The sequence below is a fragment of the Somniosus microcephalus genome, chromosome 4 (assembly GCF_052327205.1).
Source record: "Somniosus microcephalus isolate GS21.2 chromosome 4, FLI_Smic_1.0, whole genome shotgun sequence".
NCBI classification, from domain to species: Eukaryota; Metazoa; Chordata; class Chondrichthyes; order Squaliformes; family Somniosidae; genus Somniosus; species Somniosus microcephalus.
In genome coordinates, this window is record NC_140990.1 from 90342141 (window position 1) to 90367260 (window position 25120).

General features: G+C 49.9%; 2 protein-coding genes across 3 annotated transcripts in view; both read right to left on the bottom strand.

Annotated features, from left to right (window-relative positions):
• The window catches only part of LOC147119501 (ubiquitin carboxyl-terminal hydrolase CYLD-like), a 388802-nt gene that overhangs the window by 281692 nt on the left and 81990 nt on the right, over positions 1 to 25120 (bottom strand). The gene's annotated exons all lie outside the window — the stretch shown is intronic.
• LOC147119504 (uncharacterized) lies at positions 16145 to 21556 on the bottom strand. 2 transcript variants are annotated; one of them, XM_085985071.1, is made up of 2 exons: positions 21476 to 21556; positions 16145 to 17540 (listed from the first exon to the last, which is right to left on the bottom strand). In XM_085985071.1, exon 2 carries the CDS (start codon positions 17190 to 17192, stop codon positions 16329 to 16331), a length of 864 nt encoding a protein of 287 aa, XP_085841197.1. In that variant the 5' UTR covers positions 17193 to 17540; positions 21476 to 21556; the 3' UTR covers positions 16145 to 16328. The 2 variants fall into 2 exon arrangements, with proteins under 2 accessions (XP_085841197.1, XP_085841198.1); XM_085985072.1 differs by lacking the exon at positions 21476 to 21556 and adding an exon at positions 18014 to 18201.

A 25120-nucleotide genomic window follows, 5' to 3' on the forward strand; every position in this document is an offset into this window, starting at 1 on the left:
CCCTCAGGCATGTTATATAGGAACAGGAGGAGGCCATACAGCCCCTCGGGACTGTTACATAGAAACAGGAGGAGGCCATTCAGCACCTCAGACCCGTTGCATAGGAACAGGAGGAGGCCATTCAGCCCCTCAGGCCTATTACATAGAAACAGGAGGAGGCCATTCAGCACCTCAGGCCCGTTGCGTAGGAACAGGAGGAGGCCATTCAACCCCTCTGGCCTGTTACATAGGATCAGGAGGAGGCCATACAGCCCCTCGGGCCTGTTACATAGAAACAGGAGGAGCCCAGTCAGCCCCTCAAGTCTGTTACATAGGAACAGGAGGAGGCCATTAAGCCCCTCGAGCCTGTTCCACCAATCAAGTAGTTCATGGCTGATCTCTACCTCAACCCCATTTACCCACCTTGGCTCCCTATCCCTTGATACCCTTACCCAACAAAAATCTATTGATTTCAATCTTGAAAGCTCCAATTTTCAGACAGAAGATTGGTGTCAGTGACTGTGGGATTGGTTTATATCAGACAGGAGGAGATTGGTGTCAGTGACTGGGGTTAGTTTATATCAGACAGGAGGAGATTGGTGTCAGTGACTATGGGGTTGGTTTATATCAGACAGGAGGAGATTGGTGTCAGTGACTGGGGTTGGTTTATATCAGACAGGAGGAGATTGGTGTCAGTGACTGGGGTTAGTTTATATCAGACAGGAGGAGATTGGTGTCAGTGACTATGGGGTTGGTTTATATCAGAGAGGAGGAGATTGGTGTCAGTGACTATGGGGTTGGTGTATATCAGACTGGAGGAGATTGGTGTCAGTGACTGGGGTTGGTTTATATCAGATAAGAGGAGATTGGTGTCAGTGACTGGGGTTGGTTTATATCAGACAGGAGGAGATTGGTGTCAGTGACTGTGAGGTTGGTTTATATCAGACAGGAGGAGATTGGTGTCAGTGACTATGGGGTTGGTGTATATCAGACTGGAGGAGATTGGTGTCAGTGACTGGGGTTGGTTTATATCAGATAAGAGGAGGTTGGTGTCAGTGACTGGGGTTGGTTTATATCAGATAGGAGGAGATTGGTGTCAGTGACTGGGGTTGGTTTATATCAGATAGAAGGAGATTGGTGTCAGTGACTGTGGGGTTGGTTTATATCAGACAGGAGGAGATTGGTGTCAGTGACTGGGGTTGGTTTATATCAGACAGGAGGCGATTGGTGTCAGTGGCTGGGGATTGGTTTATATCAGACAGGAGGAGATTGGTGTCAGTGACTGGGGTTGGTTTATATCAGACAGGAGGAGATTGGTGTCAGTGACTGGGGTTGGTTTATATCAGACAGGAGGAGATTGGTGTCAGTGACTGTGGGGTTGGTTTATATCAGACAGGAGGCGATTGGTGTCAGTGACTGGGGTTGGTTTATATCAGACAGGAGGAGATTGGTGTCAGTGACTGGGGTTGGTTTATATCAGAAGGAGGAGATTGGTGTCAGTGACTGTGGGGTTGGTTTATATCAGACAGGAGGAGATGGTGTCAGTGACTGTGGGGTTGGTTTATATCAGACGGGAGGAGATTGGTGTCAGTGACTGGGGTTGGTTTATATCAGACAGGAGGAGATTGGTGTCAGTGACTGTGGGGTTGGTTTATATCAGACAGGAGGAGATTGGTTTCAGTGACTGTGGGGTTGGTTTATATCAGACAGGAGGGGGTTGGTTTATATCAGACAGGAGGCGATTGGTGTCAGTGACTGGGGTTGGTTTATATCAGACAGGAGGAGATTGGTGTCAGTGACTGGGGTTGGTTTATATCAGACAGGAGGAGATTGGTGTCAGTGACTGGGGTTGGTTTATATCAGACAGGAGGAGATTGGTGTCAGTGACTGGGGTTGGTTTATGTCAGACAGGAGGCGATTGGTGTCAGTGACTGTGGGGTTGGTTTATATCAGACAGGAGGAGATTGGTGTCAGTGACTGTGGGGTTGGTTTATATCAGACAGGAGGAGATTGGTGTCAGTGACTGTGGGGTTGGTTTATATCAGACAGGAGGAGATTGGTGTCAGTGACTGTGGGGTTGGTTTATATCAGACAGGAGGAGATTGGTGTCAGTGACTGTGGGGTTGGTTTATATCAGACAGGAGGAGATTGGTGTCAGTGACTGTGTGGTTGGTTTATATCAGACAGGAGGAGATTGCGTGAAGGAATATACCATATAACCTTTTTAGAAAAATACACTATCTTATGAAAGAATTCTGGCTATTGAAACAGGACAAGTTGTTGACCCTGAATAAATAACCTTATTAAAACAGAAGAATGGGATGGCTCCGAGTGGCTGACATTTTGGGAACAGAACAATGGTCAACCCCGGATAAGTGATATAAATTAAACCTCTTAAAGATGGTACCTAAGGAACATAAGAACATAAGAAATAGGAGCAGGAGTAGGCCAATCGGCCCCTCGAGCCTGCTCCGCCATTCAATAAGATCATGGCTGATCTGATCCTAACCGCCAATCCACTATCACAGAACCATCTCCTGAATCTAACAGAATTAGACACACGAAATAGGAGCGGGATCAGGCTACACGGCCCCTGGGCCCGCTCCGCTACCCACAGGGCCATGACCGATCCAAACCTAGACTCATGTCCAAATTCCTGCCCGCTCCCCGTAACCCTTAATTCCCTTTACTTCTAGGAAACTGTCTATTTCTGTTTTAAATTTATGTAATGATGTAGCTTCTACAGCTTTTTGGGGCAGCATATTCCATGGACCTACCACCCTCTGAGTGAAGTAGTTCCTCCTCATCTCAGTTTTGAAAGAGCAGCCCCTTATTCTAAGACTATGCCCCCTAGTTCTAGTTTCACCCATCATCGGGAACATCCTCCCCGCATCCACCCGATCCAACCCCTTCACAATCTTATATGTTTCAATAAGATCGCCTCTCATTCTTCTGAACTCCAATGAGTAGAGTCCCAATCTACTCAACCTCTCCTCATATGTCCATCCCCTCATCCCCGGGATTAACCGAGTGAACCTTCTTTGTACTGACTCGAGAGCAAGTATGTCCTTTCTTAAGTATGGACACCAAAACTGTACGCAGTATTCCAGGTGCGGTCTCACCAATACCTTGTACAACTGAAGCAATACCTCCCTATTTTTATATTCTATCCCCCTAGCAATGAAAGCCAACATTCCATTGGCCTTCTTAATCACTTGCTGCACCTGCATACTAACCTTTTGAGTTTCGTGCACCAGGACCCCCAGATCCATTTGTACTTCAGTACTTTCCAGTTTCTTGCCATTAAGGTAATAACTTGCTGCCCTCGTAAAGATGACACATAAAATAAGGGACCTCTGCCTTCACACCTATATGGTAAAAACTCCCAATAACTATTGCCGATGTAGCAGTAAAAATTGCAAGAGGTCAGCAGAAAGATGAATAGTGAGAATTAACTTGGATCAGCAGAAACCTTATTGGATACAACTGAAAATGGGTATAAATATTGAAGTCTCAAATGGGATATCAGGGTCACTTTAATTGGGCAAAGCGATTCTCGACTACAGAGGCGGCTCTGTGGTCTTCCACTCTTTGTACCTTGGGGATCGAAGGTATTTTGATATTGATGGATATCCTGTATAGAAAATGTTAAGAACTGTAATACTGTAGTGAAGCTAAGATTAAAAAGTAAGATTCTCTGTTAAAAAGATCATATTTTTTCTCTTTTTAGAACTGTTAACGTTGCGATTGACTGATTCACCAACTGTAAATTACATGTCGGTTCTTTTAATAAATCTTTATATATTTTTAGAATTGTCTCACATAAGTCTTTTGTATCAATAACTCACGAACCCAATCTCTATACACTCTTTGGTGAAGAGTTACATTACTGAAGGAGATCTCCGGACCCTCATAATATCCGGGACGTTACAGTCTGGCTAAACTTATTAAAAGTGCTATCTGGAGGATGGTAACATTCTCGGGTTGTTCCTTTCCTTTAGGGAGAGATAGCCCGGACCTTTAGACCCAGTTAAGCTTCTTTAGGATTCGGCTACCTCAACCTTTAGTTGAAAGTGAACATCTGAGAAATACGCCTGATCCGGGATAGCCCCAAAGGGGCTAGGACTAGTAAATATCCTTTTAATTCGTGTGACTGTGGGGTTGGTTTATATCAGACAGGAGATTGGTGTCAATGATTGTGGAGTTGGTTTATATCAGACAGGAGGAGTGTTACAGTTTGGTGTCTTTCCTAACCTTATTCTGGATTATTTTGACTCTCGTATCTTAATTCTTCTCTCCTTTGGTGAGTCCGAAATCCCCAGACCTTCGAGTGTGTCTATGCTTGCTCCGAGATCTACTTAAGCTTTGGACAACTTAGCCAGGAGACGTACCGCAAACCCTGTCTGCCGGCTGATTTCAGTTGCCTCACTGATCCCGTGCGTCTGTAAGATTTCGCTTTGGTTTTTTGAAAGCCGTGGAACGTCACATCGGACCTCATTTTAAGCTTAAAATAGTAAGGCGGATTTCATCTACAAAAGATGAACAAGCGAATAAGCAAAAGTCATGCGTTATCTATTAATATATAAAAAAATCTGCAGCGCATTTCCCTTGTTAACATTTCCCATTGTAAATCCGGAGGTCCACATTTATAATGGGCACTGCCTATATAAACATGTCACACTGTCATGACACTTTCCCACCACTTGGGTGAGACAAATTTCTAGGCCTATGTCTTTAAAATGGGGACGGGATTAACATCTGCATTCCCAGGTCCCAAATATCACCCAACCCTCTAAGCCCACTGAAAACCACCCTTGGGAGGGGTGGGGGGAGGGGTGAATTTTCGGCAGACGCCCCGAGGAAATACACCCCCTTAGACTTCACTCCCCCATGTGAGGTCAACTAGTGTTCGATTGCCAACGTTGTGTACGTGCGCGCTTCCTGTCCGCAGACCATGCTGTCACGGTTTTTCTGGTCATGCTTTCTGTGTCGACATTTAACATTGAAACCTCCCCCCCCCCCCCCCCACACACATTATAACTGGGAAATCCCCGCGTAAATGGCTGCTGGTGTCACGGAGGTAGCAGGCTGGGGCTGCTAGGTGGCAGTGCAGCTCCTCTTTGATCATCGTGAGCAATGCCACCGGCGGGCGACTCGTAGGTCTGTACAAACTTAAAAAAACAATGAAATTGCTGGTCCGTCCAGCCTGCCCCATACCATCGTAGTGTAAGTTCCGCACATCAACAACAACCTGTATTTATATAGCGCCTTTAACGTAGTAAAACGTTCCAGGGCGCTTCACAGGAGTATTATAAGACAAAAATTTTGACACCGAGCCACATAAGGAGAAATTAGGGCAGGTGACCAAAAGCTTGGGCAAAGAGGTAGGTTTTAAGGAGCATCTTAAAGGAGGAAAGAGAGGTAGCGAGGGGGAGAGGTTTAGGCAGGGAATTCCAGAGCTTAGGGTCTAGGCAACAGAAGGCACGGCCACCAATGGTTTGGGGATTATAATCAGGGATGATCAAGTGGGCAGAATTAGAAGAGCGCAGAGATCTCGGGGGGGGGGGGTTGTGCTGCTGGAGGAGATTACAGAGATAGGGAGGGGGCGAGGCCATGGAGGGATTTGAAAACGAGGATGAGAATTTTGAAATCGAGGTGCTGCTTAACCAGGAGCCAGTGTAGGTCAGCAAGCACAGGGGTGATGGTAAACCAACCCCCACCACCCTGCCTCATCTTGTTGGCCCCCAGCATCTACAGCCTTTTGAGGAGGAGAGTTTTCCAGATTTCCACCACATTTTGTGTGAAGAAGTGTTTCCTGACATCAGCCCCAGAACAGCCTAGCTCTAATTTTTAAGATTGTGCCCCCTTGTTCTGGAATCCCCCACCACCATCATCTACCCTATCCAATCCCTTTATCGTGCTAAGCACCTCTATTAGATCACCCCTGAGCCTTCGAGGGAATACAAGCCAAGTTTATGCAACCTACCCTCGCAATTTAACCCTTTAACCCTCGATATCGTTCTGGTGAATCTGCACTGTACTCATCCAACTATCGAAGAGACGTTGAACCGAGGCCCTGTCTGCCCTCTCAGGTGGATGCGAGAGGTTCCATGGCCACTATTGAAGAGCAGGGGAGTTCTCCCCGGTGTCCTGGCCAACACTTACCCCTCAACCAACAGCACTAAAAGAGTTTTTCTCTGCAAGTGGTAGCTTCCTCGCCTCTTAGTCAGAAGGTTGCGGGTTCAAGTCCTGCTCCAGAGAGAAAATGCCCGTGCGCAAAGGTTATTTCAGCCAACAGCAACTCGCATTTATATAGCACCTTTAATGTAGTAAAATGTCCCAAGGGACTTCACAGGAGTGTTAGAAGACAAAATCTGACACTGAGCCACATAAGGAAATATTAGGACAAATGACCAAAAGCTTGGTCAAAGAGGTAGGTTCTAAAGAGCATCTTAAAGGAGAGGCAGAGAGGTTTAGGGAGGGAATTCCAGAGCTTAGGGCCTCGGTAGCTGAAGGCACGGCCACTAATGATGGAGCGATTAAAATCGGGGATGCGCAAGAGCCAGAATTGGAGGAGCGCAGAGATCTCGGTGGCTTGTAGGGCTGGTGGAGGTTGCAGAGATAAGGAGAGGGTGAGGTCATGGAGGGATTGGAAAACATAGATGAGAATTTTAAAATCGAGGTGTTGCTTGACCGGGAGCCAATGTAGGTCAGCGAGCACAGGGGTGATGGGTGAACAGGACTTCACTGCCTGAAAGGATGGTAGAGGCAGGAACCCTCACAACATTCAAGAAGCATTTAGATGAGCACTTGTAACGCCATAGCATACAAGGCTACGGACCAAGTGCTGGAAAATGGGATTAGAATAGACAGGGTTTGATGGCCGGTGCAGACACGATGGGCCGAAGGGCCTCTTTCTATGCTGTATAACTCTATGACTCTATGTATCGAACCTTGGTTAGACCACACTTGGAGTACTGCGTACAGTTCTGGTCGCCATATTATAAAAAGGATATAGAGGCACTGGAGAGGGTGCAGAGAAGATTTACAAGGATGATACCAGAAATGCGAGGGTATACATATCAGGAAAGGATGAACAGGCTGGGTCTCTTTTCTCTTGAAAGGAGAAGGCTGAGGGATGACCAAATAGAGGTCTTTAAAATCATGACAGGTTTTGATAGAGTGGATACAGAGAGAATGTTTCCACTCTAGCATAACTAGAGGCCATCAATATAAGATAGTCACCAAGAAATCCAATAGGGAATTCAGGAGAAACTTCTTTACCCAGAGAGTGGTGAGAATGTGGAACTCGCTACCACAGGGAGTGGTTGAAGTGAATAGTATCGATGCATTTAAGGGGCGGTTAGATAAGCATATTAGGGAGAAGGGAATAGAGGGTTATCCTGATAGATTTAGATGAGGAAAGTCGGGAGGAGGCTGGTGTGGAGCATAAACGCCGGCATGGACTGGTTGGGCCGAATGGCCTCTTTCTGTGCTGTATGACTTGGTGCGATTTAGGACACGGGCAGCAGAGTTTTGGATGAGCTGAAGTTTACGGAGGGTGGAAGATTGGACGCCGGCCAGGAGAGTGTTGGAACAGTCGAGTCTAGAGGTAACAAAGGATGAGGGTTACAGCAGCGGAGGAGCTGAGGGGGGACGAGGAGACGACCGAGGAAAGTCTCACTCCAGGTGGCAATTCATCCGGGGGGGGGGGGGGGGGGGAAGAGGCTGAGCCGCCCGACTGCACGCCGGCAACTGACGGATAGGAAGGGGCTGCGCCTTTTACCCTCCGATTTCAGACAAGCAGGCAAATGCTGGAGATTATGCCAGTGACACCTTGAGTACCAATTGTAAGCGTAACCTTGCCAGGTCAGCTAGGCTTGTATTCTCTTGAGCACAGAAGATTAAGGGATGAGGTGTTTAAGATGATTAAAGGATTTGACGGGGTGGATAGGCAGAAACTATTCCCTCTGGTGGGGGAGTTCGGAACAACTTACTTGTTCAGGAGTCCATACTGAGGGTCAGGGGAGCTGTAAGGAAAGAGTGGGTGGTAGCCAGATTAATTGGCAGCTAAACTGACCAACCCCCAGACAGTGAAGTGGTCAGAGGCTGAGCCCTCCTACTTCCTATGGACACCGAACAAAAGGGAAAAATGCATGTTTAGAGCCCATTTCGACAAAGGCTGGCAGGCGAGGCAGGATGCAGCCAGGACTGCTTTAAGAAAGCCAGCCTGCAACAACATCATGTATTTATATTGCACCTTTAACGTAGTAAAACATCCCAAGACGCTTCACAGGAGCGGAATTAGGCAAAAATTTGATACCGAGCCACATAAGGAGCTATTAGGGAGGCCAAACGCAGATTGGGTGACCGCTTTGCGGAACACCTCCGTTCAGTCCGCAAGTGTGACCCCGAGCTTCCGGTCGCCTGACACTTTAATTATCCGCTCCACTCCCACTCTGACCTCTCCATCCTCGGCCTCTTACACTGTTCCACTGATGCTCAGCGTAAGCTCGAGGAACAGCACCTCATCTTTCGATTAGGCACTTTACAGCCTTCTGGACTCAACATAAGAGTTCAACAATTTCAGATCATAACCTCGGTCCCTAGCCTATATATATTTTTTATCCACACCTTTAGTTTGTGTCTTTTCTTCCCTCCCACATGGCAGCTGTCCTTCATTCTGCCAGTGCAATTCACACTTCATCTAGAGCCATCCTTTGTTTCTTAACCTGTCCCATTACCACCTCCTCTTGCCTTGAATATCTCTTAATGGCCTAGAAATTCGGTGGGCTGCGCCACCAGTTAGCGCCTAAAGAGGGCACTCAGTGGCTGTAGCGCCACTGGCCGTGCCTCCCGCGATATTTATCGGGGGCGCTAATGGCGGCGTTAGCCTGTAGTGCTGCGCCGCCACCGATGACATCATCAGTGTGCGCAGCGCCCCACTACCGCCCCGATCGCCATATTTGTTTGCGTCCGCCTCCGCTACTCTGGCCACAAATCGCGCCCGGTTCACAGGGCCTACCTGTGGCGGGAGTGGCGCAAATTAAGGTGGAGGTGCGGGGCGGCCGTCTTTTTCGGCGGCCGCCTGCCAGCACCTCCGTCCCCGGCCTCCTGATCTCCCCCCCGCGGCAGTGCCGGCTGTTTTCCGAGAGCCCGGCACTTCTCCTCGGTGCCGGGCTCTTTTGCCGGCACTCGCAATCGGAGATCGCGCTGCAGCAGGCCCCTCCCCCTTAAGAATGGGAGGAAGGCCTGCAGTACTGCAGCGTGTGGCGCTGCGGCACGTTGCGCTGCGATATTCAGTTTCAGCGCCCTAAGAGGGACGCGGAGCGCCTCGAGCCTCGCCCCGTGTCCCTCTTGGGGCGCACAAGATGAATTTCCGGCGGTCGCTACTGCTCCAAACGCTGCACTAAATCCGGCGCCCAGGCGAGCTTGGCGCCCCGTTTGGGCCTCCACCGAATTCCTAGGCCAATGTCTCTTAACCTCTCCTGCCTTCTATCCTATCACAGACCTTCCCTTTTGTTCTTTCATCCCCTCCCCCCTTTCCCAGCCCCTGCACTTGCTTAAAAATCTGTTCCATTTCCTGCTTTTTTCCAGTTCTGACGAAAGGTCATCGACCTGAAACGTTAACTCCGTTTCTCTCTTCACAGATGCTGCCTGACCTGCTGAGTATCTCCAGCACTTTCTGTTTTTATTTCAGATTTCCAGCATCTGCAGTATTTTCTTTTTGTAAGGAGGTATTAGGACAGGTGACCAAAAGCTTGGTCACAGAGGTAGATTTTAAGGAGCGTCTTAAAGGAGGAGTCAGAGGTAGAGAGGCGGAGAGGTTTAGGGAGAGAATTCCAGAGCTGAGGGCCTATAGTTCTGAAGGCACGGCCGTCAATGGTGGGGGGTGAAGGAATTAGAGCACACGCAAGAGGCCAGGATTGGAGGAGCACAGAGACCTCGGAGGGTTGTGGGGCTGGAGGAGGTTACAGAGATAGGGAGCGGTGAGGCCATGGAGGGATTTGAAAACAAGGAAGAGAATTTTCAATTCAAGGCACTGCTGGACCAGGAGCCAAGGTAGGTCAGTGAACACAGGACAAGCGGGTATAACCTTTGCGTCTGTTTTCACAAAAGAGAGGGACGATGCAGACATTGCAATCAGGGAGGAGTGTGAAATATTAGATGAAATAAACATACTGAAAGAGGAAATATTAAAGGGTTTAGCATCTTTGAAAGTGGCTATATCCCCAGGCCTGGATGAAATGTATCCCAGACTGTATAGCGAGGAAATAGCAGAGGCTCTGACCATCATTTTCCCATCCGCTCTGGGTACAGGTGTGGTGCCAGAGGACTGGAGAACTGCTAACATGGTACCGTTGTTTAAAAAGGGATAGACCGAGTAATTACAGGCCAGTCAGCCTAACCTCGGTGGTGGGAAAATTATTGGAAAAAATTCTGAGGGACAGGATAAATCTTCATTTAGAAAGACATGGATTAATCAGGGACAGTCAACATGGATTTGTCAATGGAAGGTCGTGTCTGATTAACTTGATTAAATATTTTGAGGAGGCAACAAGGAGGGTCAATGAGGGTAGTGTGTTTGATGTAGTCTATATGGATTTTAGCAAGGCTTTTGATAAGGTCCCGCATGGCAGACTGGTCACGAACGTAAAAGCCCATGGGATCCAAGGCAAAGTGGCAAGTTGGATCCAAAATTGGCTCAGAGACAGGAAGCAGAGGGTAATGGTCAAGGGTTTTTTTGTGACTGAAAGGCTGTTTCCACTGGGGTTCCATGAGGCTCAGTACTGGGTCCTCTGTTTTTTGTGGTGTATATCAATGGTTTGGACTTGAATGTAGGATGATTAAGAAGTTTGCAGATGATACTAAAGTTGGCCGTGTGGTTGATAATGAAGAAGAAAGCTGCAGACTGCAGGAAGATATCAATAGACTGGTCAGGTGGGCAGAACAGTGGCAAATGGAATTCAATCTGGAGAAGTGTGAGGTAATGCATTTGGGGAGGGCTAACAAGGAAAGGGAATACACATTAAATGGTCAGACACTGAGAAGTGCAGAAGATCAGAGGGACCTTGGAGTCCATGTCCACAGATCCCTGAAGGTAGCAGGCCAGGTAGATAAGGTGGTTAAGAAGGCACACGGGATACTTGCCTTTATTTGCCGAGGCATAGAAGAGCAGGTGGTTATGCTTGAACTGTATAAAACACTAGTTAGGCCGCAGCTAGGGTACTGCGTGCAGTTCTGGTCACATTACAGGAAGGATGTGATTGCACTAGAGAGGGTGGAAGAGGAGATTTACGAGGATGTTGCCTGGGCTGGGGAATTTTAGCTGTGAGGAAAGACTGGATAGGCTGGGGTTATTTTCTTTGGAACAGAGGAGGCTGAGGGGAGACTTGATTGAGGTGTATAAAATTATGAGGGGCCTAGATAGAGTGGAAAGGAAGGACCTATTTCCCTTAGCAGAAGGGTCAATAACCAGGGGGCAAAGATTTTAAGTAATTGGTCGGAGGTTTAGAGGGGATTTGAGGAGAATTTTTTCACCCAGAGGGTGGTGGGTGTCTGTAACTCACTGCCTGAAAGGGTGGTAGAGGCAGAAACCCTCATCACATTTAAAAAGTGCTTGGTTATGCATTTGAAGTGCCGTAACCTGCAGGGCTACGGACCAAGAGCTGGAAAGTGGGATTAGGCTGGATAGCTCTTTGTCGGCCAGCGCGGACAGGATGAGCCGGATGGCCTTCTTCTGTGCTGTAAATGTCTATGAATGTATGATTCAAACCTTAAAATGAGAGCTAGGACATTCAGGAGTGATGTCAGGAAGCACTTCTTCACACAACGGAGAGTGGAAATCTGGTACTCCCTCTTCCAGAAAACTGTTGAGGCTGGGGGGTGGGGGGTAGTTAATTGAAAATGTCAAAACTGAGATTGATAGATTTCTGTTGGGTAAGGGTATCAAGGGATATAGAACACAGGTGGGTAAATGGAGTTGAGGTACCGATCAGCCATGCTCTACGTGAATGGCGCGACAGGCTCGAGGGGCTGATGGGCCTCCTCCTGTTCCTTTGTACGTAATCTTGCACACTGAGCATAGCTGTGCCATACTCTTATGAAGCACATTCCAGCGGAGGCCCACATATCACGATGCACTAGATGGGTCACAGCTGTAACACTCAAGAAGCTCGACACCATCCAGGACAAAGCAGTCCGCTTGATCGGCAGCCCATCCACCGGCTTAAACATTCACTCCCTCCACCACCGGCGCACCGTGTACCATCTACAGGATGCACTGCAGCAACTCGCCAAGGCTTCTTCCACAGCACCTCCCCAAACCAGCGACCTCCACCACCTGGAAGGACGAGGGCAGCAGGTGCGTGGGAACACCATCACCTCACCTACAGTTCAAGGAGGCCCAAATTAAATCACTAAATGAATTAAATTACTCGTCGGTTGATGGTGATGTTCTCCAATCCCTTCCTCATTCTGAGCATGTCAGAAGGAAGAATCTTGAATGATAAAACAGCCCAAAAATGTTCTACTTTAGCAACCACTTTCCGTTCCCTTCATAGAACTACTCAGCATAGAGGGAGGCCATTCGGCCCATTGTGCCTGTGCCGGCTCTCTGAAAGAGCAGTCCAATTAGTCCCACTCCCCCTTACTCCTTCCCCATATGCCTGCAAAATTTTCACCTTCAAGTATTTATCCAATTCCCCTTTTGAAAGTTACTATCGAATCTGCTTCCACCGCCCTTTCAGGCAGCGCATTCCAGATCACAACTCGCTGTGTAAAAAAAAAAAATTCTCATCTCCCCTCTGGTTCTTTTGCCAATTATCTTAAATGTGTGCGCTCTGGTTACTGACCCACTAAACAAGTGGAAACAGTTTCTCCCTATTTACTCCATCAAAACCCCTCCTGATTTTGAACACCTCGATTCAATCTCCCCTTAAACTTCTCTGCTCTAAAGGAGGACAACTCCAGTCTCTCCACATAACTGAAGTCTCTCATCCCTGGTAGCATCCTATTAAATCTCCTCTGCACCCTCTCCAAGGCCTTGACATCCTTCTGAAAGTGTGGCGCCCAGAATTGGCCACAGTACTCCAGCTGAGGTCGGACCAGTGTTTTATAAAGGTTTAGCATAACTTCCTTGCTTTGGCACTCTTATGCCTGTTTATATAACTGTCTGCTTTGTTTACAGTTTTGTCGACTTGTCCTGCCATGAACTTCAGCACCATGGCAACACCAGCAACGTTAAATGGAGAAGGAGGCTGTTGTCGCGGACAGCTCAACCAATCAGAATAACCGCTCCGGGCCAGCAGAAGAAAGCAAGCCCAACCAATGGGGTATGGGGGAGAGCAGGAATATGGTATTGAGATAGAGGATCAGCCATGATCATATTGAATGGCAGAGCAAGCTCAAAGGGGCTGAACGGCCTACTCCTGCTCCTATTTTTCTATGTGAGCAGCTCCCACAGTGCAATGGGCAAGCAGCATTCAACCGTGTTCTGTGTGGTGAGCGGGGTGGGTGGGGCGGCTCTGGACGGAGGGCGGGCAATTCTGGCACGACTCATCGTTGCGAGTCAACATCCTCGGCAATCTCTCCGATGGTCAAAGTCCTGCTCACAACTGCTGGACAGAAACCCAGAAGATGGGGAGGACTAACAAGGCAAGGGAATACACAATGAATGGTAGGACCCTAGGAAGGACAGAGGATCAGAGGGACCTTGGTGTGCATGTACATAGATCCCTGAAGGCAGCAGGACAGGTAGATAAGGTGGTTTAAAAGGCATATGGGATACTTGCCTTCATTAGCCGAGGCATATAATATAAGAGCAGGGAGGTTATGATGGAGCTGTACAAAACGCTAGTTAGGCCACAGCTGGAATACTGTGTGCAGTTCTGGTCACCACACTATACGAAGGATGTGATTGCATTGGAGAGGGTGCAGAGGAGATTCACCAGGATGTTACCTGGGCTGGAGCGCTTCAGCTATGAAGAGAGACTGGACAAGCTGGGGTTGTTTTCCTTAGAGCAGAGAAGGTTGAGGGGGGATCTGATTGAGGTGTACAAAATTATGAGGGGCATAGATAGGGTAGATAGAAAGGAACATTTCCCCTTAGTAGAGGGGTCAATAACCAGGGGGCATAGTTTCAAGGTAAGGGGCAGGAGGTTTAGAGGGGATTTGAGGAAAAACTTTTTCACCCAGAGGGTGGTTGGAATCTGGAACTCGCTGCCTGAAAGGGTGGTAGAGGCAGGAACCCTCACATCATTCAAGAAGTATTTAGATGAGCACTTGAAACGTCATAGCATACAAGGCTACGGACCAAGTGCTGGAAAATGGGATTAGAATAGGCAGGACTTGATGGCCGGCGCGGACACAATGGGCCGAAGGGCCTCTTTCTGTGCTGTATAACTCTATGACTCTAAGATGTGTTGTGTCGGGTAAATTCATGCCAGAATGCCAAACCTTGGTGAAAGAGAAAGGTGGCAAAGCCCCGCACTGAAAGGCGGCAGGTGTTTGTCAAGTGTGGAGTACATTTACCAGTATTGTGTGCAGGGCGTTTTCTCCTAAGATTAGCACATGTGGCTAAAGCGGTGTCACTGTGGTCAATGGACAACACTGAGTGATGAGTGGGTACTAATTCGGCTTAGAATTAATGCCGGCCAATTTCATGAAATAGATTTCGGGCACGCAAATGTGGAATTTGAACCCCCTTACTCCGCGCCCCCTCCCTCTTTTGTACCCCCTTACTGCCCTCAGAAGTGTCAGCTGTGGCTCAGTGGGTAGCACTCTCGCCCCTGAGTCAGACGGTTGTCCCCACTCCAGGGACTTGAGCACATAAAGCTAGGCTGACACTCCAGCGCAGTGCTGAGGGAGCGCTGCACTGTCGGAGGTGCCGTCTTTCGGATGAGACGTCTGCTCTCTCGGGTGGACGTAAAAGATCCCGCGGCCCTATTTCGAAGAGCAGGGGAGTTATCCCCGGTGTCCTGGCCAATAGTTATCCCTCAATCGACATAACAAAAAAAACAGATTATCTGGTCATTATCACATTGTGGGAGCTTGCTGTGCGCAAATTGGCTGCCGAGTTTCCCACATTACAACAGTGACTACACTTCAAATAGTGGCTGTAAAGCGCTTCCGAGATGTCCGGTGGTCGTGAAAGGCGCTATATAAATGCAAGTCTTTCTTTCTCTTCTCAATTGCACCCACTTAACTGCCTGGTGGGTCTCCATCCCGTTTGGATTATCCTGGGATTTCCACCTTTCCCCCCCCACCCCTACTGAGAGGATGGTGTTGGGAGTGCTTGGGCTTCGTCTCGTGCAGTAGCGCCCGTTATACGTAGCGCCCGATATTCAGTTCCGCTGACTGCAACGAGCGGCCGATCCGATACCGCCTGTTTTGCGCCACCACCCGAGACGTATTTCTAGGCCCTTGTGCCTACGGGGAGGCTCCTGTGCCATCAGCCGACACCATGGCAACATGGAGCTTCCTGACAACCCGGCGTTGCTGCGGGTGCCGGGGGAGGGGCTAAAACTTAAAGGAACGCATTTCCGTCTGCAATCAATTGCAGCGCAGCTAATTTAACACGCAAAGAAATTAAAGGGGGTTTGTTTTTTATATAAACGCTGCAGCTAATTCCCTTTGTTGGGCTCCCTATAGTGACACCACTATTCTCAGCCAGAATGGAGATGATTGGCTAATTCCCCCCGACCCGTCAATCACGCCTGGAGACCGCATTGCTCTAAGTGACTGGGACAGATTTCACGCACATTACTTGTATTCTGTTAACTATCATGCACTCACTGCGTTTTGCCGGAGAAATAAACCCGCCTTTATCGGGAGAAGTTGCTGTAGTTCCGGTCATGAGTTCTGTTTGCTGTAGTTCACAGTGACTCTTTTTAAATAGACTCTGTAGACTGTTTGCTGCAGTGCGCTGTTTAAACAGGCTCTGTTTGCAGAGTAAAACACGACTGTTTACTGTAAAGTACTGCCGCAACTCATTGGCTGACACAGTGGTGTCAATAGACGCTCTGAACTCGTACGTACCGCAAATACCTCCCCCCTCCTTGCCAAATGGTCGGGGTGAAATCCTGCACAGCCCCTCACACCCACCCCGCCGCAGAAAATCTGCCGCCATTGCGCCGAAAAGGAAGATCCACCCGCCCTGCGTGTGTGGGTTTAAAACAAAGCTGGTTTATTTCAAGGTGTACACGGTGTGTTCAAACCCATAGGAGGAATGGGGAGAGAGGGTTTATTTAACATCAGTAGAAAGTGACCCCGAGTGCTGGAATTGATGGTAAAGGGGAGTGGCGGGGGGGAAACAGCCAACATGGTCGATCTGCCCAGGGCCCCCTTCCTCATGTGGGACTGCGAGGCGACTCCCCCTCCCCGCTGCCCCTGGGCGAGGGCCGCTCCCCGGTGTGGATCCGCTGGTGCCGCAGCAGGTGGGAGGAGACCTTGAAGCGCTTGCCGCACTGCGAGCAGCGGAAGGGGCGCTCGCCCGTGTGGACCCGCTGGTGGGTCATCAGGTTGGAGGACTGGGTGAACCCCTTGCCGCAAACGGCGCAGGTGTACGGCCGCTCTCCAGTGTGGACTCGCTGGTGGGTCAGCAGGCTGGAGGAGTGGGTGAAGCCCATGCCGCAGACCGAGCAGGCGAAGGGCCCCTCGCCCGTGTGGACCCGCCGGTGGGCCAGCAGGTGGGAGGATTGGGTGAAGCCCATGCCGCAGACCAGGCAGGTGAAGGGCCGCTCGCCGGTGTGGATCCGCCGGTGCCGGGCCAGGCTGCTGGAGACCCGGAAGCGCTTGCCGCAGTGCCCGCAGCGGAAGGGGCGCTCGTCTGTGTGGACCCGCTGGTGGCTCAGCAGGTTGCAGGACTGGGTGAAGCCCTTGCCGCAGTGGCCGCAGATGAAGGGCCGCTCCCCGGTGTGGACCCGCCGGTGGGTCAGCAGGCTGAACGAGCGGGCGAAGCTCTTGCCGCAGACCGAGCAGGCGAAGGGCCGCTCGCCGGTGTGGGTGTGCCGGTGGGTCAGCAGGGTGGAGGAGTGGGCGAAGCGCTTGCCACACTCGGAGCAGGCGAAGGGACGCCCGTCGTGGTCGTCGTTGTGGTCGTCACGGTCGCCGCCGCAGCCGTGTGCCTCCAGCTCGGACGGGCAGCCGAAGCCCGCGCCGCAGTCGGCGCACCGGTAGGGGGAGCCGCCGGCCAGGTGGTCGTCCTCGTCCATCTTCCAGGCTGGGGACAGCTGGTCGAATGCACTGGCGGAGCGCGGGCGGGACGGTTTTCTTCCCCCCGCCCCCCCCCCCCCCCGGCTATGAACGGCTCGGCGTCTTTGGTTAAAGCTCGCTAACGTTCTCTGTCTCTCTCTCACTCTGGGCCGTGTGCGTTTCGGCGCTTTCCCCGCTCACGCCGACGTTTAAATGTTCTGCCCGCTGGCCAGAGCGCTCGGGCTCATCCTTCCATATTCAAAGGCCGATGATGTTCGTCTCCGGACCAATCGAACGACTCGGTCAGATCTCGACGGCGGTAGCTCGGCTCGAGTTTCCTCAGCGGCGAAGCGACCGCTTCTGGTAGCCTGTAAAAGGGGTTAACAAAAGTCACCACCAAGAAAGAACGGAGTTGCATTTCGACAGCTTTCATGATCTCAGGACATCCCAAAGCGCTTTACAGCCAATGGAGCACTTCATTGAAGCTCCCACAAGTAGCAATGTGATAAATGACCCGATCTTCTGTTTTAGTGATGTTGGTTGAGGAATAACTGTTGCCCCCAGGACACCCGGGGAGAGCTCCCCCTGCTCTTCATAGAATTTTACAGCACAGAAGGAGGCCATTCGGCCCATCGTGCCTGTGCCGGCTCTTTGAAAGAGCGCTCCAATTAGTCCCACTCCCCGGCACCTGCCCAAAAGCCCAGCAAATTTTTTCCCTTCAAGTATTTATCCAATTCCCTTTTGAAAGTTACTATTGAATCTGCTTCCCCCACCCTTTCAGGCAGCGTATTCCAGATCACAACTCGCTGCAATCTCCCCCTCTGGTTCTTTTGCCAATTACCTTAAATCTGTGTCCTCTGGTTAGCGACTCTTCTGCCGCTGGAAACGGTTTCGTCTCATTTACGCTATCGAAGCCCTTCATGATTTTGGACGCCGCTATCAAATCCTCTCTTAACCTTCTCTGCTCTTCTTCCTATAGAAGTCTGAGTCAGACAGTCGTGGGTTCAAGTCCCACTCCAGGAACTTGAGCACATAAAGCTAGGCTGACACTCCCAGTGCAGTGCTGAGGGAGTGCTGCACTGTAGGAGGTGCCGTCTTTCGGATGAGACGTTAAACCGAGGCCCTGTCTGCTCTCTCAGGTGGATGTAAAAGATCCCATGGCACTATTTCGAAGAAGAGGAGAGTTATCCCCGGTGTCCTGGTCAATAGTTATCCCTCAACCAACATAACAAAAAACAAATTATCTGGTCATTATCACATTGCTGTTTGTGGGAACTTGCTGTGCGCAAATTGGCTGCCACGTTTCCCACATTACAACAGTGACTCCACTTCAAAAGTACTTAATTGACTGTAAAGCGCTTTGAGACGTCCGGTGGTCATGAAAGGCACTATAGAAATGCAAGTCTTTCTTTCTTTAGTAGCCATGGGATCTTTTACCACAACAACAACTCCTATTTATATAGCGCCTTTAACGTAATAAAACATCCCAAGGCGCTTCACAGGAGTGTTACATAAAAAAAAAAATTGATACCGAGCCATATAAGATGTTAGGGCAGGTGACCAAAAGTTTGATCGAAGAGGTAGATTTTAAGGAGCGTCTTAAAGGAGGAAAGAGAAGTGGAGATGCAGAGAGGTTTAGGGGGGGGAATTCCAAAGCTTAGAACCGAGGCAACTGAAGGCACGACCACCAATGGTGAAGCGATTAAAATCGGGGATGTTCAAAAGGCCAGAATAGGCGGAGTGCAGAGGTCATGGGGGATTATAGGGCTGGAGGAGATTACAGAGATAGGGAGGGGGCGAGGCCATGGAGGAATTTGAAAACAAGGATGAGAATTTTAAAATCGAGACGTTGCTTAACTGGGAGCCAATGTAGGTCAGCGAGCACTGGGGAGATGGGTGAGCGGGACTTGGTGCGAGTTAGGACATGGGTGGCGGAGTTTTGAATGACCTCAATTTTATGGAGGGTACAACTGGGGAGGCCGGCCAGGAGTGCGTTGGAATAGTCAAGTCTAGAGGTGATAAAAGGCATGGATGAGGGTTTCGGCAGCAGATAAGTTGTGGTAAGGGTGGAGACGGGTGATATTACGAAGGCGGAAATGGGCGGTCTTAGTGACAGAACGGATATGAGGTAGGAAGCTCAATTTGGGATCAAATACGACACCAAGGTTGCGAACAGACTTGGTCAACCTTAGACAGTTGCCGGAGAGAGAGATCGAATTGGTGGAAAGGGAACGGAGTTTGTGGGGTAAACCGAAGACAACAGCTTTACTTCTACCCAAGAGAGCAGACGCGGCCAAGGGTTAACGTCACATCCGAAAAACGGCACCTCCGATATTGCAGTGCTCCCTCAGTACCGGCACCGGGAGTGTCGGTCTAGATTATGGGCTCAAGTCTCTGAAGAGGGACTTGAAACCACAGCTCTCTGACTCGGAGAGGGGAGTGTGCTACAAACTGAGCCACAGTTGACACCAAAGCACAGCAGAGAAATTCAGAACAGACCATTTTGCCTCTCTTGTTCCTCCTAAGCTCTAAATCCTTCACCCCCCCACCACCGTCTGACACGCTCCTCCTCCCTCCTTCCCTGCATTCCTAGTCTTTGTGTCCACTGCATCTCCCTCTCCCCTCCTTGAGGTTTTGCCACGGGTCCACTTCCAGGCTGTACTCCAATATGTCGCACAAGTGTCCAGCCTTCACGCATGAGGCTCGGCGGTGGACTATTCCACCATGTGGGGCGTCACTTCCAAATCCTCCAACTGCGCCAACACACGTAAACTTTCCAGCCGGGATCTGACAGCAGGCTCCCTGCGGTCAAATGCCTCTCCCCTTCCCCCCTCCTCCCAGCAATCGGAAGGCAGGAACCCTGGCTGATCTACGACTCCTGGTTATAACCACTCAACTCCTGCCTAGGCGGGCCCAGAAAACGCAGCACAGGGTGGAAGGGGGCTTTGAAACTGGAACTTCCCCGCTCCCGGTCTGTTTTTAAAGGGATGGGGAAGAGTTGGGCCCACAAAACAAACGTCACTGCACCTTTAAACGCAGCCTCCGCTACTCTCTACAAGAATTCTGAAATGGTTAGAAATGAGGCGAGGATCTTCCACAGACTGGAGATTGTTCTAGAAAGGCTGCTGCCCCCAAACTAGATGGGATTATGGCCATCTCGCTGGGTACAGATTGGGGGTGGGGGGGGGGTGGACCACTGCAAACAGGAAGACTGTTAGCTACCAAATGCAGCCAAGCGAGAGAGCCATCAGCGGACCTTTAACTGCAAGCCTGCAGAAGAGCACCACCCCTTTAAATATCCTCTCAAACACATAATGTGAAACACTGTCCCTTTAAATATCTGTGGACCCACAGGTACTGAGAGGCACTGTCCCTTTGAAGATCTGTGAACCCACAGGCAAGGAGGGACACTGTCCCTTTAAATATCTGTCCCCCACAGGTAACAAGAGACCCTGTTACTTTAAATACACCCACAGGTAATGAGATATTTTCCCTTTGAAAGTCACCCACAGGTAAGGTGAAACACTGTCCCGTTAAATGTGTCACCCAAAGTTTAGGAGAAACATGGTCCCATCAGTAACAAACAGGCAGGGAAGGGGAGACAAGTTCCCATACAGTACTTTTAATTACACGTATTGACCCATTAAGTATACAGATTACACCTTTAATACTACCCCATTAATAACACATGTTGCCCCTTTAGTTACATTGTTCTTTTCAATACACAAACGACCCCATTAACTTACAGCCTCTTAAATTACACTGTCCCTTTAATTATCCAATTCCACAATGATCCTTTAATTGTACTGTTCCTTTGCTCACAATGCCTTTAATTAATCCCGCCCCTTTAATTACACAACCCTATTAATTACCCAGTCTTTTTAACCACAATGTCCCTTTAACAGCCCCATCCTTTTCATCACACTGTCCCTTTAAGGGCCCCATCCCTTTAATCACATGCACTGCCCCTTTAATGGCCCCATCCCTTTAATCACAAACACTGCCGCTTTAAGGGCCCCATCCCTTTAATCACATGCACTGCCCCTTTAATGGCCCCATCCTTTTAATCACACTGTCCCTTTAATAGCCCCATCCTTTTAATCACAAACACTGCCCCTTTAAGAGCCCCATCCCTTTAATCACATGCACTGTCCCTTTAAATTTCTGCTCCCCAGCCGGGGTCTTTTTTGTTTTTAATTTCTGAACCCGTTTAACCCGAGAGCGGACGGGTGAAGATCAGCAAACTGAGAGCGGCCGTCAGCCGGCGGGCCCGGGCTGCAGAGGAGAAGAAACGCGCACTCACCCCCCGGGCCCCGGACATGGACATGGGCCGCACAAAATGGCCGCGCGGCCGGACCCACCCCCCCCGACCCCTCAGTGGTCGCCGGCCCCTACTAAGGCCCCGCCCCACGCCCCCTCATTGGTCGCCGGCCCCACCTGTTGCCCTATCCCCGACCCCTCATTGGTCGCCGGGCCCACCTGAGGCCCCGCCCCCAGACCCCCCATTGGTCGCCGCTCCCTACTGGCCGGCGGGTTCCGTCAATCAAGGCGCGCCTCCGTCATGCCGTCACGCAGGGAGTGGGACAGTGGGATCCAGCAACCTTCCGCCACCCACAAGCGTGAATTTAGCATTACTGCAAATAACATAAATATTAACAATTCTAGATATTACTAATAGATACTAATGCTAATATAATATGGGTCAAAATCTTGGAACTCCCTCCCTAACAGCACTGTGGGAGTACCTTCACCACAGCGGTTCAAGTAGGCGGCTCCTCACCACCTTCTCAAGGGCAATTAGGGACGGGCAATAAATGCCACGGGCCTTCCCAGCAATGCCCACATCCCAGGAACGAATTTTAAAAAAATAATCAATTCTCTTAGAGGCCCTAGAGAGGGTGCAGAAAAGATTTACAAGAATGGTTCCAGGGATGAGGGGCTTCAGTTACGTGGATAGACTGGAGAAGCTGGGGTTGTTCTCCTTAGAACAGAGAAGGTTGAGATTTGATAGAGGTGTTCAAAATAATGAGGGGTCTAGACAGAGTAGATAGAGAGAAACTGTTCCCATTGGCAGAAGGGTCGAGAACCAGAGGACACAGATTTAAGGTGATTGGCGGAAGGACCAAAGGCGACATGAGGAAAAACTTTTTTATGCAGCGAGTGGTTAGGATCTGGAATGCACTGCCTGAAAGGGTGGTGGAGGCAGATTCAATCACGGCTTTCAAAAAGGAATTGGATAAGTACCTAAAGAAATTTTTTTTGCAGGGCTACAGGGGTAGGGCGGGGGGAATTGGACTAGCTTAAGTGCTTGTGCAGAGAGCAGACATGGAATCGATGAGCTAAATGGCCTCCTTCTGTGTTGTAACCATTCTAGGATTCTAAATAATTGCTAATGTTGACATTATTAATAATAAGATATAGTGGGCAGCACGGTGGCATAGTGGTTAGCACTGTTGCCTCATAGCGCCAGGGACCCGGGTTCGATTCCGGCCTCGGGTGACTGTGGAGTTTGCACATTCTCCCCGTGTTTGCGTGGGTTTCCTCCGGGTGCTCCGGTTTCCTCCCACAGTCCAAAGATGTGCGGGTTAGGTTGATTGGCTATGATAAATTGACCCTTAGTGTTAGGGGGATTAAATACGTGGGGTTACGGGGATAGGGTGGGATATGTGTTGGTGTAGGGGTTACGGGGATCGGGTGGGATATGTGTCGGTGCAGGCTCGATGGGCCGAAATGGCCTCTATCTGCATTGTGGGGTTTCTGTGATTTCTGTGATTCTGAGTTGCATATATAACTCAGCCAGTGGTTCAGTAGGTAGCACTTACATATGCAATTATTATATTATATGACTAAACATTTGAAAATAAAAATTTAGAAGGGCCGCAGAAAGAGCAGGGGAATGGGACTGAGAGGAGGACTCTTTCAGAGAGAGGGCACTGGGGGCCAGATAAGGATTGGGAGTGGATACGGACTGGAGGCCAGAGACTGGCTGGAGATGGACTGGGGGCTGGAGATCGACTGGGGGCCGGAGACAGACTGCGGTCTGCAGGTGGGCTGCGCAGGATTGCTCTGTGTGCCAGAGATTCATGAATGCATGCCGACCCAGGAAAATGGGCCAAGGTCACAGTGGGGTCAATGTGGTGGGCAGGAGTCCCACTCTCACCCTCCTCAGATAGGGAAACCTGCCCATATTGAACATTCAGTGGCCTCTCCTCAGTCAGTTTCCCGACCTGTGAATCACACAGTCGCAAGAAGACTCCCAAGATCTCAATTTACCACCTCGCTAATAAATGAGCCTCGATATTTAGTGCTGACAAGAAATTCAACTATGAAGGCCATCACTGTTCAGCTAAGGGCAGGTACAGCATGGATTACATACAGAGTAAAGCACCCTCTACACTGTCCCATCAAACACTCCCAGGGCAGGTACAGCACGGGTTAGATACAGAGTAAAGCTCCCTCTACACTGTCCCATCAAACACTCCCAGGGCAGGTACAGCACGGGTTAGATACAGAGTAAAGCTCCCTCTACACTATCCCATCAAACACTTCCGGGGCAGGTACAGCACGGGTTAGATACAGAGTAAAGCTCCCTCTACACTGTCCCATCAAACACTCCCGGGGCAGGTACAAAACAGGATAGATACAGGGTAAAGCTCCCTCTACACTGTCCCATCAAACACTCCCAGGGCAGGTACAGCACGGGTTAGATAGAGAGTAAAGCTCCCTCTACACTGTCGCATCAAACACCCCCAGGGCAGGTACAGCACGGGTTAGATACAGAGTAAAGCCCCCTCTACACTGTCCCATCAAACATTCCCGGGGCAGGTACAGCACGGTTTAGATACAGAGTAAAGCTCCCTCTACACTGTCCCATCAAACACCCCCAGGGCAGGTACAGCACGGGTTGGATACAGAGCAAAGCTCCATCTGCACTGTCCCATCAAACACGCCCAGGGCAGGTACAGCATGGGTGAGATACAGAGTAAAGCTCCCTCTACACTGTCCCATCAAACACTCCCAGGGCAGGTACAGCACGGGTTAGATACAGAGAAAAGCTCCCTCTACACTGTCACATCAAACACTCCCAGGGCAGGTACAGCACGGGTTAGATACAGAGTAAAGCTCCCTCTACACTGTCCCATTAAACACTCCCGGAGCAGGTACAGCACGGGTTAGATACAGAGTAAAGCTCCCTCTACACTATCCCATCAAACACTCCCGGAGCAGGTACAGCACGGCTTAGATACAGAGTAAAGCTCCCTCTACACTGCCTCATCAAACACTCCCGGAGCAGGTACAGCATGGGTTAGATACAGAGTAAAGCTCCCTCTACACTATCCCATCAAACACTCCCAGGGCAGGTACAGCACGGGTTAGATACAGAGTAAAGCTCCCTCTACACTGTCCCATCAAACACTCCCAGGGCAGGTACAGCACGGGTTAGATACAGAGTAAAACTTCCTCTACACTATCCCATCAAACACTCCCAGGGCAGGTACAGCACGGGTTAGATACAGAGTAAAGCTCCCTCTGCACTGTCCCATCAAACACTCCCAGGACAGGTACAGCACGGGTTAGATACAGAGTAAAGCTCCCTCTACACTGTCCCATCAAACACTCCCGGAGCAGGTACAGCACGGGTTAGATACAGAGTAAAGCTCCCTCTACACTGTCCCATCAAACACTCCCAGGGCAGGTACAGCATGGGTTAGATACAGAGTAAAGCTCCCTCTACACTGTCCCATCAAACACTCCCAGGGCAGGTACAGCATGGGTCAGATACAGAGTAAAGCTCCCTCTACACTGTCCCATCAAACACTCCCACGGCAGGTACAGCACGGGTTAGATACAGAGTAAAGCTCCCTCTACACTGTCCCATCAAACACTCCCGGGGCAGATACAGCACAAGTTAGATACAGAGTAAAGCTCCCTCTACACTGTCCCATCA

Excerpts from the sequence above, each read along its gene's own strand:
- LOC147119504 (XM_085985071.1), bottom strand. The coding sequence starts at position 17,192 with ATGGACGAGGACGACCACCTGGCCGGCGGCTCCCCCTACCGGTGCGCC.